Source organism: Micropterus salmoides, unplaced genomic scaffold (genome assembly GCF_014851395.1).
Source record: "Micropterus salmoides isolate LMB-PRFRI ecotype aquatic unplaced genomic scaffold, ASM1485139v1 Ms_hic_scaffold_16, whole genome shotgun sequence".
Classification (NCBI taxonomy): Eukaryota; Metazoa; Chordata; class Actinopteri; order Centrarchiformes; family Centrarchidae; genus Micropterus; species Micropterus salmoides.
Window position 1 is genome coordinate 702,411 of NW_024040707.1, and position 12,980 is coordinate 715,390.

The 12,980-nt window shown below is 46.4% G+C and overlaps 1 protein-coding gene across 1 annotated transcript; it reads left to right on the plus strand.

Moving 5' to 3' along the window:
- The first annotated feature begins 6,072 nt into the window (after positions 1 to 6,072).
- On the plus strand, positions 6,073 to 12,884 carry cdk20 (cyclin-dependent kinase 20). Its single transcript, XM_038722695.1, has 9 exons — positions 6,073 to 6,272; positions 6,729 to 7,164; positions 7,466 to 7,579; positions 7,649 to 7,837; positions 8,310 to 8,431; positions 8,906 to 8,968; positions 9,294 to 9,417; positions 11,726 to 11,881; positions 12,583 to 12,884. The coding sequence occupies exons 2-9, from the start codon at positions 7,090 to 7,092 to the stop codon at positions 12,772 to 12,774; spliced, it is 1,035 nt and encodes a 344-aa protein (XP_038578623.1). The 5' UTR covers positions 6,073 to 6,272; positions 6,729 to 7,089; the 3' UTR covers positions 12,775 to 12,884.
- Positions 12,885 to 12,980: the final 96 nt, after the last annotated feature.

Genomic DNA, 12,980 nt, shown 5'->3' on the forward strand with positions numbered 1-12,980 from the left:
AATTCCTCGTATGTGGAAAACACTACTTTGCAATAAAGCTGCTTCTGATTCTGATTCTAAAGAGATTGGGGAAACAAATACTGAACCGAACAGAAAAAGACATTTAAAAGTACACTAAGTGAATACTTTTGAGCCATATGTTAAGCAGCAATGCACAGTATAAAAGTCCTTCATTCAGAAGTATTACATGCATTATGTACGAGTCAGATGTGAACACACAAAAAAAAAGAGATGAAACCAGTTTCAAGTTGCTCTCAGTTTTACACCAGAAGAATTTACAGGAAGACAGAACTGTCTTTCCTTGAGGCAGGTGGTTGAGTTCTGCATGTTCAGCAGGAGTTCTGATGTCTAGATGCACATGTTGGAGCACTGTGTGTGTTTTAAAATGTTAATATCTCATTTGTCATCAGCCGGTGTTTCAGCGATCTCAATGTTGGATGAAAGAAGTGTTCTTGCTGTCGGGGGTTGGGGGCATCGGGTGCGGCTCTGTCCTGTGTGCATGCTGTGCATCCTGATAATTGCATTTCGGTTCTCTGAGGGGTCTGGCGACTGGTTGTTGGAGGGGTGGGGGACCGTGAAGAAGAAGGGGTTGACGGGGTGGGTTGGGGGTGCGGGCTAGTCCTTTTTGAGCTGGTTGGGGGGTGTCTCCTCTGGATTTTAGTGCCCGGACTGGATGCTTGGTGGTTGTGTATGGAGGGATTGTGCTTTGGGGTGTGTCGATGGTTGCTTCGCAGTCGCGTCGCGGCCCTCTGGCCTGACCTGGCCTGAGTGGCATTGCCTCCTGGGTGTGGGCCGACCTTCGGGTCTGGGCGGTTGGGCCGTTCTGTCCTTGGGCGGGGTCCTTGCTGTTCCGGACCTGCTCCCTTGTAGTGGGGGGGGGGTTGTGTGCCAGCTCCGATGGCCTGGTGGTGCTCGGTGGACTGCTCCTGATTATGGGGGAGCGGTGAGGTGGGGGGGTGGCAGTGGGGCTGCCGGAGGGGCCCCGGCGAGGACGGGGGATTGTTGGACTTTGGGTTGGGGCTGCACTGACCTGCCTCGGGAGTGTGTGGGGGTCTGGGGCACGGGGCTTTGGGGCCTCTGGGTTTGGGGCGGGTCTGCGCGCTGGGGGGGCTGGGCCCCCCTGGGCCCGTCCTGGGGATGGGCGGGGTTGTCGCTGACTCTGGGGTGCTGCCGGTGCTAGAGGGGCTCTTGCTATAAGCCCTGGGCTGGAGGGACCTGACGTCCTCCTGCTTAGGGGGGTGGGGGACGGGACGGAATAAATGATGGGGCCAGTCAGGAATCTGGTCTTCTAGCCTCCCTATGATCTCCTTCACCTTTCCCCCTTTGGTCATGTCTCACAACATACACCCTTAGGATCCTGGGGGGCGGGCAGCCTGCAGGGCGTTTGGGGGGTGGGGCTGCTTTATTGCGGCCTCGCACTTCTTCCTCCCTCACTGCCTGCCCCTCAATTTTAATTATATTCATATAAATCCTCTCCTCTGTAATATGTGTGGAAAACACACATCTGGAGTAAAGTGCATGTAACTAACTGCCACGTTGTTTTGTTTTTCTTAGTTAGATTTATTTTGTAACTTGCATCTGTTTATTGCATATTTAAATATTTATGTGAACTGTATGTTTATGTCTGTGTTTGGCACCTACAGCGATTTAGATGTGAAACACTTTGTAACATGGTTTTATTATTTCATAATTATTAGTAGTGTCCTCTTTGAATGAACAAACTTTTTGTCTTTTATCGACAGGTGAGTCTCTTCTACCTGCTTCTTTAGTCGGACCATCCTCGTGACGTCATAGCAAACAAACATGGCGGGCCGCTGGCGGCTCTGTAGAGAAGGGTCTGTACGTGACGGAAGTTGAACTTCCATATATGGTTTGTCCCAGAAGGCACCGCGAACAAAACATGATGACGTTTATCTCGGGCGCTTGGCCCACGCGTAGGTCAAGTGTCGTTACGTTAATATTTACTATAATTATATATATATATATTATATAATAATAATGTAATATGTTAATACTATAATTAATGTTAATTATAATGCCTAATGATAATAATAAAGCAATGTTTCAATTCCTAACACTGTTGTTTATTTTATTTTGATTTTAAGTTTCACGAACCAAGAATATTCTGTAAGGTTACATCACGAGCCAGATGTGTGGATTTAGGTTCAAACTTTACAGCATTACTGAGAATTTAATTTAATTTAATAACAGCGGTACGAACTGCTGGACCCTTCTCGCCGTGCTGGCTGCAGTGGTCTGTGTGAGCGGAGCTGGCTAACTATTCCCCCTGAAGTACATTACCCTAACCCTAACCACCACAGGGTGCCTGCCTAAAGTTACTGACTGTCTGCATGTTACTGGTTTACCCTACAGCGGCGCACGTCGGCCGCCAAGTCCCTGATGCTGCATCCAGAGCTCCTCCTGGGTCTGCACCATCTACCTAAACTCCATAAGCCCAGCCTACGTTCCTTCTGGGCCACTGCGCTCCTCCAACGAACGCCGCCTGGCTCTGCCTCCCTTCACACAAAGCGACCTCAGTCCCTGTTCTCATCTGTGACCCCACGATGGTGGAACGAGCTGCCGCACGCCATCAGAGCAGGGGCGTCCCTCTCTGGCCCAATCCCAGCGTCCCCCCTCACAGACTCACAGACTTTGAGGCGCGTTCCCGCGAAGTCCGTGAGAGCTCGGGGCCTCTCGCGGACATTTTGAGCCCTTTTTAGAGCCTTTTCGTAAGTCCGCATTTCCGCAGACTCTGGCTGAGAGAACTACCCACACATTAGCAGATTAATTACAAATACATATTGACATTTAGCTCTCCTCCACTCTGCAGGGCGAGAGCCTGCAGGACTTAAAAATAAGGCAAAAACATCAAATAAAAAGTGTGCAACGTGTTTCAGCGTCGTCAAGGTAACGTGATAAAGTGGTAAAGTGCTGTCCCGTTACTGTTCACAGCATTTTGAGCCCTCACAGCTTCTGACTCTGACTCCAAGAAGCTCCTGAACACTCTGCAGAGAACACTTCCTCTGATAACACCTCTGACATCACTTCCTGTGCTCTTCTTCTTCTACCCCCTACAATTATCTAGTATTGATTGCACTTTTTGTTACCTCTCACTTCCTTCCCTCAGTATTTACCCCACTGATGACATGTGCCGTTAGCTCTTACTAGTCTGTACTGTCAGCTGTAGATCTGCTGATGCTTGTATGTTGTTCCTCAGATGAAAGTAAATGTCTGTGTCTCCCTCTTAACGCCGTGGTTGATTGCGGAACACAGGTCAGGTGCGCTGATGAAGGTGCGTCTCAGGTGTGCGCAGCAGACACGCCCCCAAGCTCCCAGCACGCGCTCCACACGTACGTCACCCACACCAAAAACTGCCGATACTCGAAATCTACACAGTTGATTTTTCGCCTCAAACCTTCTCAGAGGTGGATTTAAAGTTCTGTTTTTGGCTCTAAAGAATAAAACGCTTTGCATTAGGATCCATACTGTACGTGAGCCGAGAGTAACGTCATCACGTTGTGTGCGCGGTGTCTTCTGGGACAAACCATAGTTGGAGGTTCAGCTGCCAAAAAGAAGAACAAAGGGCAGGAAGAAAGTGGAAGAGCTGTAAAAGAACGAAACAAAGCCTTTAAAACATTAAAGAAGAATTTATCACAAGAGAGTGTTTTTGGATTTTCAAAGGAAAAGGGCAGCGGCACGTAGGACAATTAAGTTAACCAAAAGAAAAACCGGAGAGAGTTCTGTTCCACCACAGGTAGAGGAGTAGAGTTAGGGGATATATGGTCTATGTTTAAAAGAATGAGTGGGAAAAGGAAAGCGATTAAAATCCCAGCTTTGATAGATGGAGGAAAGACGGTGGCAGAGATGTTGGGTAGGGCTTTTACCTTATGGACATTCATAAGCAACAGAAAGACCTGGCACTGAAGAGGGAGGATGGTACAACAACTTTAGATGTGGATTTTACAATAACAGAACTCAATATAGCTCTGCTTGGCACGGGATATACAGCCCCAGGACAAGACCAGTTATGTTATGTTCTGACAGCTGCCAGCAGGGTCAAATAAGCTAGTGTTCAATAAAATATGGAAGGATGCAATAATACAGAGAAGTTGGAAAAGTGCAGTTATACTACCGTTTAGCAAACCTGGTAATTATAGACCCATAGCTCTGACATCACACTTATGCAAATGGATGGAGAGGATAATAGTTCGTAGGTTATCACATGTAATGGAACAGAGAGGACTACTGAGTAATATACAAAATGGATTTCGGAAAGGTGCTCCACAACAGATGCTCTCGTTAGAGTAATGAGGTAGAAAAGGCACTGAAAATGAAAGAGCTGATGATAACAGTGTATTTTGACATTGAGAAGGCATATGATACTATGTGGAGGGAAGGACTACTTATTAAACTAAATAGAATGGGTTTAAGGAAGGATTTATAACTGGATACTAGACTTTTTAACAGATAGGAAAATTAGAGTAAAGGTTGGATCAGAAGAGAGTTTAAGGTAAATAATTCCCCAGGGGAGCGCAATTAGCCCTATATTATTCAATATTATGATTAATGATATATTTTCAGATTTAGATGGACACATCAAATCAGCGTTATATGCAGATGATGGGGCCGTATGGATGAGAGGAAGAAACGAGACATATGTGTTAGAGAACATTAGGAAAGCAATAGAGAAAGTAGAGAAGTGGGGATTTAAAATATCAGCAAGCAAATCCTGTTATATGGTGTTCACAAACAAGCAAAGTGTCATGTAGAAAAGCTTTTTCTATATCAGCAGCCAATGGAAAAAGTAAATGAATTTAAGTATTTGGGATTGTGGTTTGATAGTAAAGACACATGGAAAACACACATAAAGCAATTGGAAACTAAATGCAAACAAGTTATTAATTTACTGAGAGCGGTGGCGGGATGCGACTGGGGTGCAGATAAACACTAATTGACATATATAGAGCATGCATGAGGTCATCACTAGATTATGGTTGCATAGTATATGATGCAGCAGCAAAAACAACATTGGAAAAAATTTATAAATTACAATACAGAGCCTTACGGATATGCATTGGAGCCATTAAGACAACTCCCATTAACACAATACTCATAGAAGCTGGAGAGACACCACTGGAGTTAAGAAGAGAGAAACTAGCGCGAGCATATTGGGTCAGACTGAAAGGAAGTGGGAAAGAAAACCCTGCAAAGGAGATAACAAAGGATTGTTGGGAATATTTCAAGTTTCGGGGGCATGGGTTTGGATGGACGGGGGAAAAGAGAGTCAGGGAATACAGAATGGAAGCATTAGATTTCACCACACCCGATTCAGTCAGTAACATTCAACCTTGGCTCTATCCAGACGTAAAAACAGATTTTAGTATCCTGGAAAAGAAAAGAGGAAGTGGGAATACGGACTAGCAGCTATCTGAGAAACAGTTTCCATAATTATCTAAAAATCTATACAGATGGATCTGAAAACAAACAGGAATGTGTGGGAATTGGAATAGATATACCAGAATTCAAAATAAATATCTCAAAACGATTATCAGATAGGCTATCTGTATGTATGTCATTATAGCATTACAGTGGGTTGAAGAGGTCAGACCTGACAGGGTGATATTATGCACAGACTCCTTAGCGAAAGGAGCAGACGGGAGGAAATTATTATGACAAGACTAAGAGTAGATCACACAGGACTGAATGGCACCTTGGTTTTATTGGGGAAAAGGAATAATGAAAAGTCTGAAAACTGTGGGGTTAAAGAAAATGTTGAACATGTCATTTTGCACTGCATATTGTTTGAGTTGGAAAGACAGATGTTTCAAGACAGGGTTCAGGAAGCAGGGCGGGACTGGAATCTGATGGGGGTGTTGGGAACAGAAGGAGAAGAAAAGGGTGTAAGAATCACCAGGAAGGCATTATTTAAATTTCTTAAAGACACTGGGCTGGTGAGCAGAATATGAGAGCTCCTTATTGAGGTTGACAGCTGAGTGATATGATGTTACACACTCAGTACAGCAGGGGGCGGTGTGCACTTAAAAGATGTTTGCAATCCGCCATTAAAGAAGAAGAAGAAGAAGAAGCAGCTGGATGTACCTCGCTCTGCAGCTTTCAGCCCGTTTAACATAACGCGTCTATTTAAAACTTCTTCCCGCGCCTGAATAAGTATTTTATAAAACACGCAACTCTGCGTTTCTGTCGGGCTCACGTAACGCGTCACCAGCACCTTTAAAAAACGTGAAAACGTGTTGAATTTGACGTTTTAACCGGTAGGTTACCAAGGCAACGTTAGCCAACAGTTAGCTAGCTGTTAGCTCAGTTCAGGGTTTCTCGTTGTTTTCTGTCCTAAAAGTTGATGTTTCTGTACAAAAGGTTGAGCCGAATCAACGTAAACAGTTGTCCCTCTTAAACCGTGTGAAGTGTTGTTAGTAACTTTATATCTTATTGAGCTGATAAGCGCAACATAAATGAACTGTGATATTTATTAACGGAGTTCGTTTTTTCTTCAGTCTCAGCTTTTCGGCAGTCGTTGTTTTCTGTCCTAAAAGTTGATGTTTCTTTACAAAAGGTTGAGTCTTTGCGGTTGTCTTACACGCCGAATCAAAGTACACTGTTATCACTCTTAAACCGTGTGAAGTGTTGTGAATAACTTTATATATTATTTCACTGATAAACGCAACAAATCTAACTGCGAGATTTATTAACGGAGTTCGTTTTTTATTCAGTCTCTCTGCTTTTCGGCTTCTGCTAGATTACTGGAAGCTACAACAAACACCCGTACTGGTGTCTTGTGTCTCATAAACAAGTTAATAATCACGATACAGACTGTTTCATGGATACTGGCGGTATTTATGAGCACACCACCGTAATGCCCCGTTTAATCCAGCCTCTCCTGCAGAACACCATCTGACAAATCTCTGTTTTAGCCCTGATTCATCAAAAGCTCCTCCTGACGCCGAGTTACAGTACAGAAAGAAACTGTTAACTACCAACAGCTGTTAAATACAGTTTAAATAAATCATTAAGTCTCTCGGTACCGGCCACAGTTCAGTCAGGACCGGTTCACCTGTCCCACCTGGTGAACACATGGAGCAGTACAGTATTCTGGGTCGGGTCGGAGAAGGAGCCCACGGCATCGTCTTCAAGGCCAAACACATCGAGGTAACTCAGCTGGTCCACGACACCAACTTTACCAACCAGCTGAAAGCATCACTTCCCTGTTATCTACAACTGATCATCGACTAATCGTTTCAAACATTTTTAAAGCATAAAATGTGTTTTTTTTTGTCTTATATGATCATATTTAATATTTTTGGCTCTTGGTCAGACAACAGACGAACCTCCTGACAGTCTGAAGCCTTTTATTCTGAAAAGCACAGTAAATAAAGCTGTGTGCGTGTTTGGTAGATTGGGTTTTCAGTACTGAATGTATTGATTGATGTATTGATCGTTTTGCTGTCAGACGGGAGAGACGGTGGCTCTGAAGAAAGTGGCTCTGAGGAGGCTGGAGGACGGCATCCCCAACCAGGCTCTGAGGGAGATCAAGGCCCTGCAGGAGATCGAGGACAACCAGCATGTGAGTGGGTCAGAGGGTCAGTGAGGGTCAGAGGTCAGAGGTCAGCCTCACACTCCTCCTCCTCCTCAGGTGGTGAAGCTGAAGGACGTCTTCCCTCACGGTACGGGCTTCGTCCTGGTGTTTGACTTCATGCTCTCTGACCTCTCTGAGGTCATCAGGAACTCTGAGCGACCTCTGACCCCGGCCCAGGTCAAAGGTTACATGATGATGCTGCTGAAGGGCGTGGCCTTCCTGCATCACAACGACATCATGCACCGGGTGAGTCTGCCCCCCCCCCCCTCACACACACCTGTTCTCCCCTCCCTCTGTGACACACTCAGGCGTTGCCTTCACAGGCAGCAGGAAACTTCAGACTCCTGTTTTATCATGTTCACCTCTGTCGCACGACTAATGCTGGTAAACTGTGATGCAGTGCATTGTGGGATTGTTCTGCGAGGAATTACACTCAGAGGCCCAAGTGTTCACAGTGAGTCAGGATGTTTACATCAGGCAGCCGTTCCCTTCAGTGCATTAAGTAATAAAAATGTAAAAGTGTGCAACATGTTTGAGCGTCTTGAAGGTGACGTGAGAATGTCGTCCTGTTCGCAGCTCTCACTCTGTCCCTCGCCAGGGGAGGTCTTAAGTCTGTGAGGGTCCAGGGTTTAGGGGGGACATTGGGATTGGGCCAGAGACTCTCCTCTTGTTCCTGTAGCCCTTCAGAATAAAAGCCCTGATTTGTGTGTGTGTGTAGGACCTGAAGCCAGCGAACCTCCTCATCAGCTCCTCGGGTCACCTGAAGATCGCAGACTTCGGTTTGGCTCGACTGTTCAGCGATCAGGGAGGCAGGCTGTACAGCCACCAGGTGGCCACCAGGTAACACTTTATATCATCATTATATTCAGATCAACTTTTTACCCCTAACTGAAACATTTAGGGCCGTAAAAAAACCTACAATGCCGTTTTCCCCATTTTAGCTGATAAATGCTACAAGGTGCTGTTTAATTTTAATTGAACGTTGTTTAACAAATGCACGAGTGTTATTCCTGTCATCACAGTGCTAAAAATAAATGCAGTAATGTAAACGTGAGGTCAGGGCTCACTGTGATTACAGCATCAGGACCTCTGCGTGCTCCCACAACTCTGTTTGCTAAATCTAAGCTGTGTAAACTCCCTCAGCTGATCCGGAGGGAGTTTACACACGGTGCTCTCGCCGACCTCCTTGCTATTAAAGTCCCGGCTCTGGTACAGGCGGCGCGGCAGATGGAAGCGTGCGTCAGTGGTTCGTTTCTAAAGTCAGGGTTTACCTGGAGGAAGAGCAGACGTTACCACGACTGTGTGTGTGTTCAGGTGGTACAGAGCTCCTGAGCTGCTCTATGGAGCCAGGAAGTACGACGAGGGAGTCGACCTGTGGTGAGAATACTACAACTACTCATCTAAATACTGAGAATAGTACTACTAAAACGTCCACCGCCTGGGGCCACAGCTAGATCCAGCGCTCACATATATTTGAGATATTAGTTGGTGCCTGGTAGCGCAGCAGCAGAAGCTTCTTCTGTAATGTCCAGATCCTTTTTAGCCTCTCTAACACTGATTGTAGTCTGGCTCTGCACGCTGGTGTCCTCAGAGACGTCTGTCCAACACCTGTACAGAAACCTGTGTTAAGTAAAGGAAGACATGCCGTAGTGCAGTGCTGTGAGCAGCAGGGGGCAGCGTCAGTCTCAAGTGTGTGTTTCAGGGCCGTGGGCTGCATTTTCGGGGAGCTGCTGAACTCGTCTCCTCTGTTTCCTGGAGAGAACGACATTGAGCAGCTCTGCTGTGTCCTCAGAGTGCTGGGAACCCCGACCCCGGACAGCTGGCCTGTAAGACACACTCACACTCACACACACAGCATTGTGTCGCTATCTTCTGGGGCCCCTAAGGGCCCTTTCAGATAGGATGTGATTTGCACCGCAGTTGTTGCTGAATTCAGTGCAAAAGTTCAAATACCATAAAACTCGAGTTGCCGCCTCCCGTTTCCCGGCCTGCTGTGGGAACACGTTCTGACTAATGAACGCAGGTCTCCATTAGAAGCCTGGTCTGGTTTCTATAGAAGTTCTCTGGACGTCTAAAAGCCGTTAAACCCCGCGGGGTCGCCGCTCAGATCGTTGATACAAATATTAATGTTCCTGATCAGTGAGCCCCAAAGTCTGATTCTTTTACCGCCGTAACCTGCCCGGTACAAGAGAAAAGTGGCGCCTCCCGTCACCTCTGAAGCGCTCGTTCAGTTTGAATGTGTCGTTCCTGATTATTTATCTTCCTTCAGTCTGGGAGGCTCCACCCATCAAAAGAACCAGAATCCAGGCTGTGAATCCTGTCCTGTGAAGTCCGTCGCTCTCTGTCTGCTAACTTCTCTGATCCTGCAGCCTGCTGCCTTCAAAATAAAAGCGCCGTCTGTCGGAGCTAGATCAAATGAAGGACGTGTATTCGATATTATTTTTATACAAATAATCTGTTATAAATAAATAAACTGTTTCACAGCAGCTTGTTTCAGTGAGAGGAGTTAAAGGCCCGTCCCAAATAAAAGCCTGTTCATAGAGTTTTATGGTATTTTGAACTTTGACCGTGGCGTGCGAGCAAGCTCACCAAGCGGGGCGCTGTACATTGCTCAACAGTGCCGTCGTTACGATGCGTCTTAAAGGCAAAGTCTTAGGCTGCGTTCCGGTCGCCCTGTACTTCCCCGCTAAGTGCACTGCGCAGGGTGTTCGGCCGTTTTAAGTGAGATTCCAACACATGTTCACTTCAAAGGGCAGCGTGAACTGTGTAGGGAAGAAGGGAACAACGGTTCATCACTACGCAGGACGTTGTCAAGAAAGATTACCCATAAGCCTTTGCGCCTCATAGGAGCTAAGAATAGAGCAGACCACAGAGTTTGTATATCTGTAATTATTGTCGTTGTAATTAATCTTATCATTATTTAAATGATTATTTCAGAGGTTAAGTTGCCTAAAAACAACAACGCTCATACGAATCTTTTTAAGAAAGACGCTGCGTGTCTTGTAAATGAATCCAATCACATTCATTCACAAGTTACATTTTAATAGAATACAAATAGAAGAAGTTATGGAAATATAAGTTTTGTAATTGTATCAGTTTGTTTTAATATATATTCAATATTTAATTTCAGTAAATGTCCACAGTAGCGGCGGGTACCCGAGGTGTTTACGTTACCAGGGTAACACACGGCGGGACTGACGTGTGCTTTGATGATGTTGCAGGGTGATCCGAATGGAAGAATTTTGTCGAAGTTCCCTTGACCGATATTCCCTGAGCAGGGAGTCCTGTTTATGTACACTGTGGATCAGAACGCAGCCCTTTAAACTCGGGGGGTCCAGCATTTTGGTCCCCACATGTAGAGTAAAACAAGCCCACACACACTTTTCTTCCATTCAGTTTATAAAGGAAGTCCTCTGTGATCTGGGACGACATCACAGTGTTGACACTCTCTGTCTCTGTGTCTCTCTGTCTCTCTGTCTCTGTGTCTCTTTGTGTCTGTGTCTCTGTCTCTCTCTCTGTGTCTCTCTGTCTCTGTGTCTCTTTGTCTCTGTGTCTTTTGTCCCTTCATGTCTCTGTGTCTTTGTGTCTTCATGTATCTGTGTCTCTTTGTCTCTCTGTCTTTTGTCCCTTCGTGTCTCTGTCTCTTTCTGTGTCTTTTGTCCCTTAATGTCTCTGTCTCTCTCTGTGTCTTTTGTCCCTTCATGTCTCTGTGTCTCTGTGTCTTTTGTCCCTTCGTGTCTCTGTCTCTTTCTGTGTCTTTTGTCCCTTAATGTCTCTGTCTCTCTCTGTGTCTTTTGTCCCTTCGTGTCTGTCTCTCTCTGTGTCTTTTGTCCCTTAATGTTTCTGTGTCTTTTGTCCCTTCATGTCTGTGTCTCTGTGTCTTTTGTCCCTTCATGTCTCTGTGTCTCTGTGTCTTTTGTCCCTTCGTGTCTCTGTCTCTCTCTGTGTCTTTTGTCCCTTCGTGTCTGTCTCTCTCTGTGTCTTTTGTCCCTTAATGTTTCTGTGTCTTTTGTCCCTTAATGTCTCTGTCTCTCTCTGTGTCTTTTGTCCCTTCGTGTCTGTCTCTCTCTGTGTCTTTTGTCCCTTAATGTTTCTGTGTCTTTTGTCCCTTCATGTCTGTGTCTCTGTGTCCAGGAGATAGTCGAGTTGCCAGATTACAATAAAATCACCTTTAAGGAGAATCCAGCGATCCCATTGGAGGAGATCGTCCCTGACACGTCCCCTCAGGCCGTCGACCTGCTCTACAAGTTCCTGGTCTACCCGTCCAAACAACGCTGCTCCGCCAGAGAGGTAGGAAACAGGAAGTGGACTAGTGGTCTCTGCTGGTGGGGCAGGGAGTGTATCATTGGATTGCATCATGGGAAATGTAGGATCCAGTGTTTTCTGGAGTCTGATCAACACCAGAGCTGAGGTGCGTTCGAGGTGACTGCGGCTGACTTTCGATTGTCAAACGTGAGCTGCAGGCGACTGCAGGGGCGGGACACATTCTACCTGCGTGAGCTGAGATCACCGACTGATCAGGCAAGCGTGACTCCAGCGAGGTTTTAATGTCATGTGACATGGTGACGTTTCGCAGCGCCGGCAAAACATTTCTAACCAGCATGCCTCATTTTAAGTCCAGCACGCATCACGCTAAGTTGGCGCTGCGCAGCGCCGCGTGAAGTCAAGCGTCTCTCCTCCTCTGCTGCTCAGATCCGGACTGTTAATCAGACCGCTGTCACTGTGACTCGTCATTTTCTTTACTTGTTCTTAAAGTTCTTGTGTTTTACTTCAGTTCTCAGCTGCGTTTTATTCACCTTATTGTTCATTTTGAATCTGAATGTATTTCTGTCTTTGTGCTGCTGCAGCAACTGAACTTCCCCTCTGGGGTCCTTAAAGGTTTCATCTTATCTCAGTGGATCAATGCATGAACTGTGTTTCTGCAAAGACACACCTGCAGCTCACTGATTGGTTGATTGACAGCTGATCGGCGGTCTTCCTGTCCTCCTCAGGCTCTCCTCCATCCATTCTTCTTCTCCTCTCCACTTCCTGCTCACCACTCAGAGCTGCCCATCCCTCAGAGGGGGGGCCGACCCCCCCGCCAGCGTCTGCAGGCTCCGCCCACTGACTTCTCGGTGGACCTGCCCCTGCAGAGCAGCGTGGTAGACCCTGTGCTGCTGAGGGGACACGCCTGCTGCCTCTGAACGACCGACCGACCGACCAATCAGCTTCCTCCTTCAGTGACGCTCTGCTGACTCGTCACGCTAAACAAATGTTCGCTCTCAAGCAAGAATAAATTCTTTCTGAATAAAAATGTACGTTTTCAGTTATTACTGATCAGAGCGGACGAAACGTCCAGCGCCTCGTCTCTGCACTGACTGAACCACCTGGAGCTCTGTCTGGACGTCCT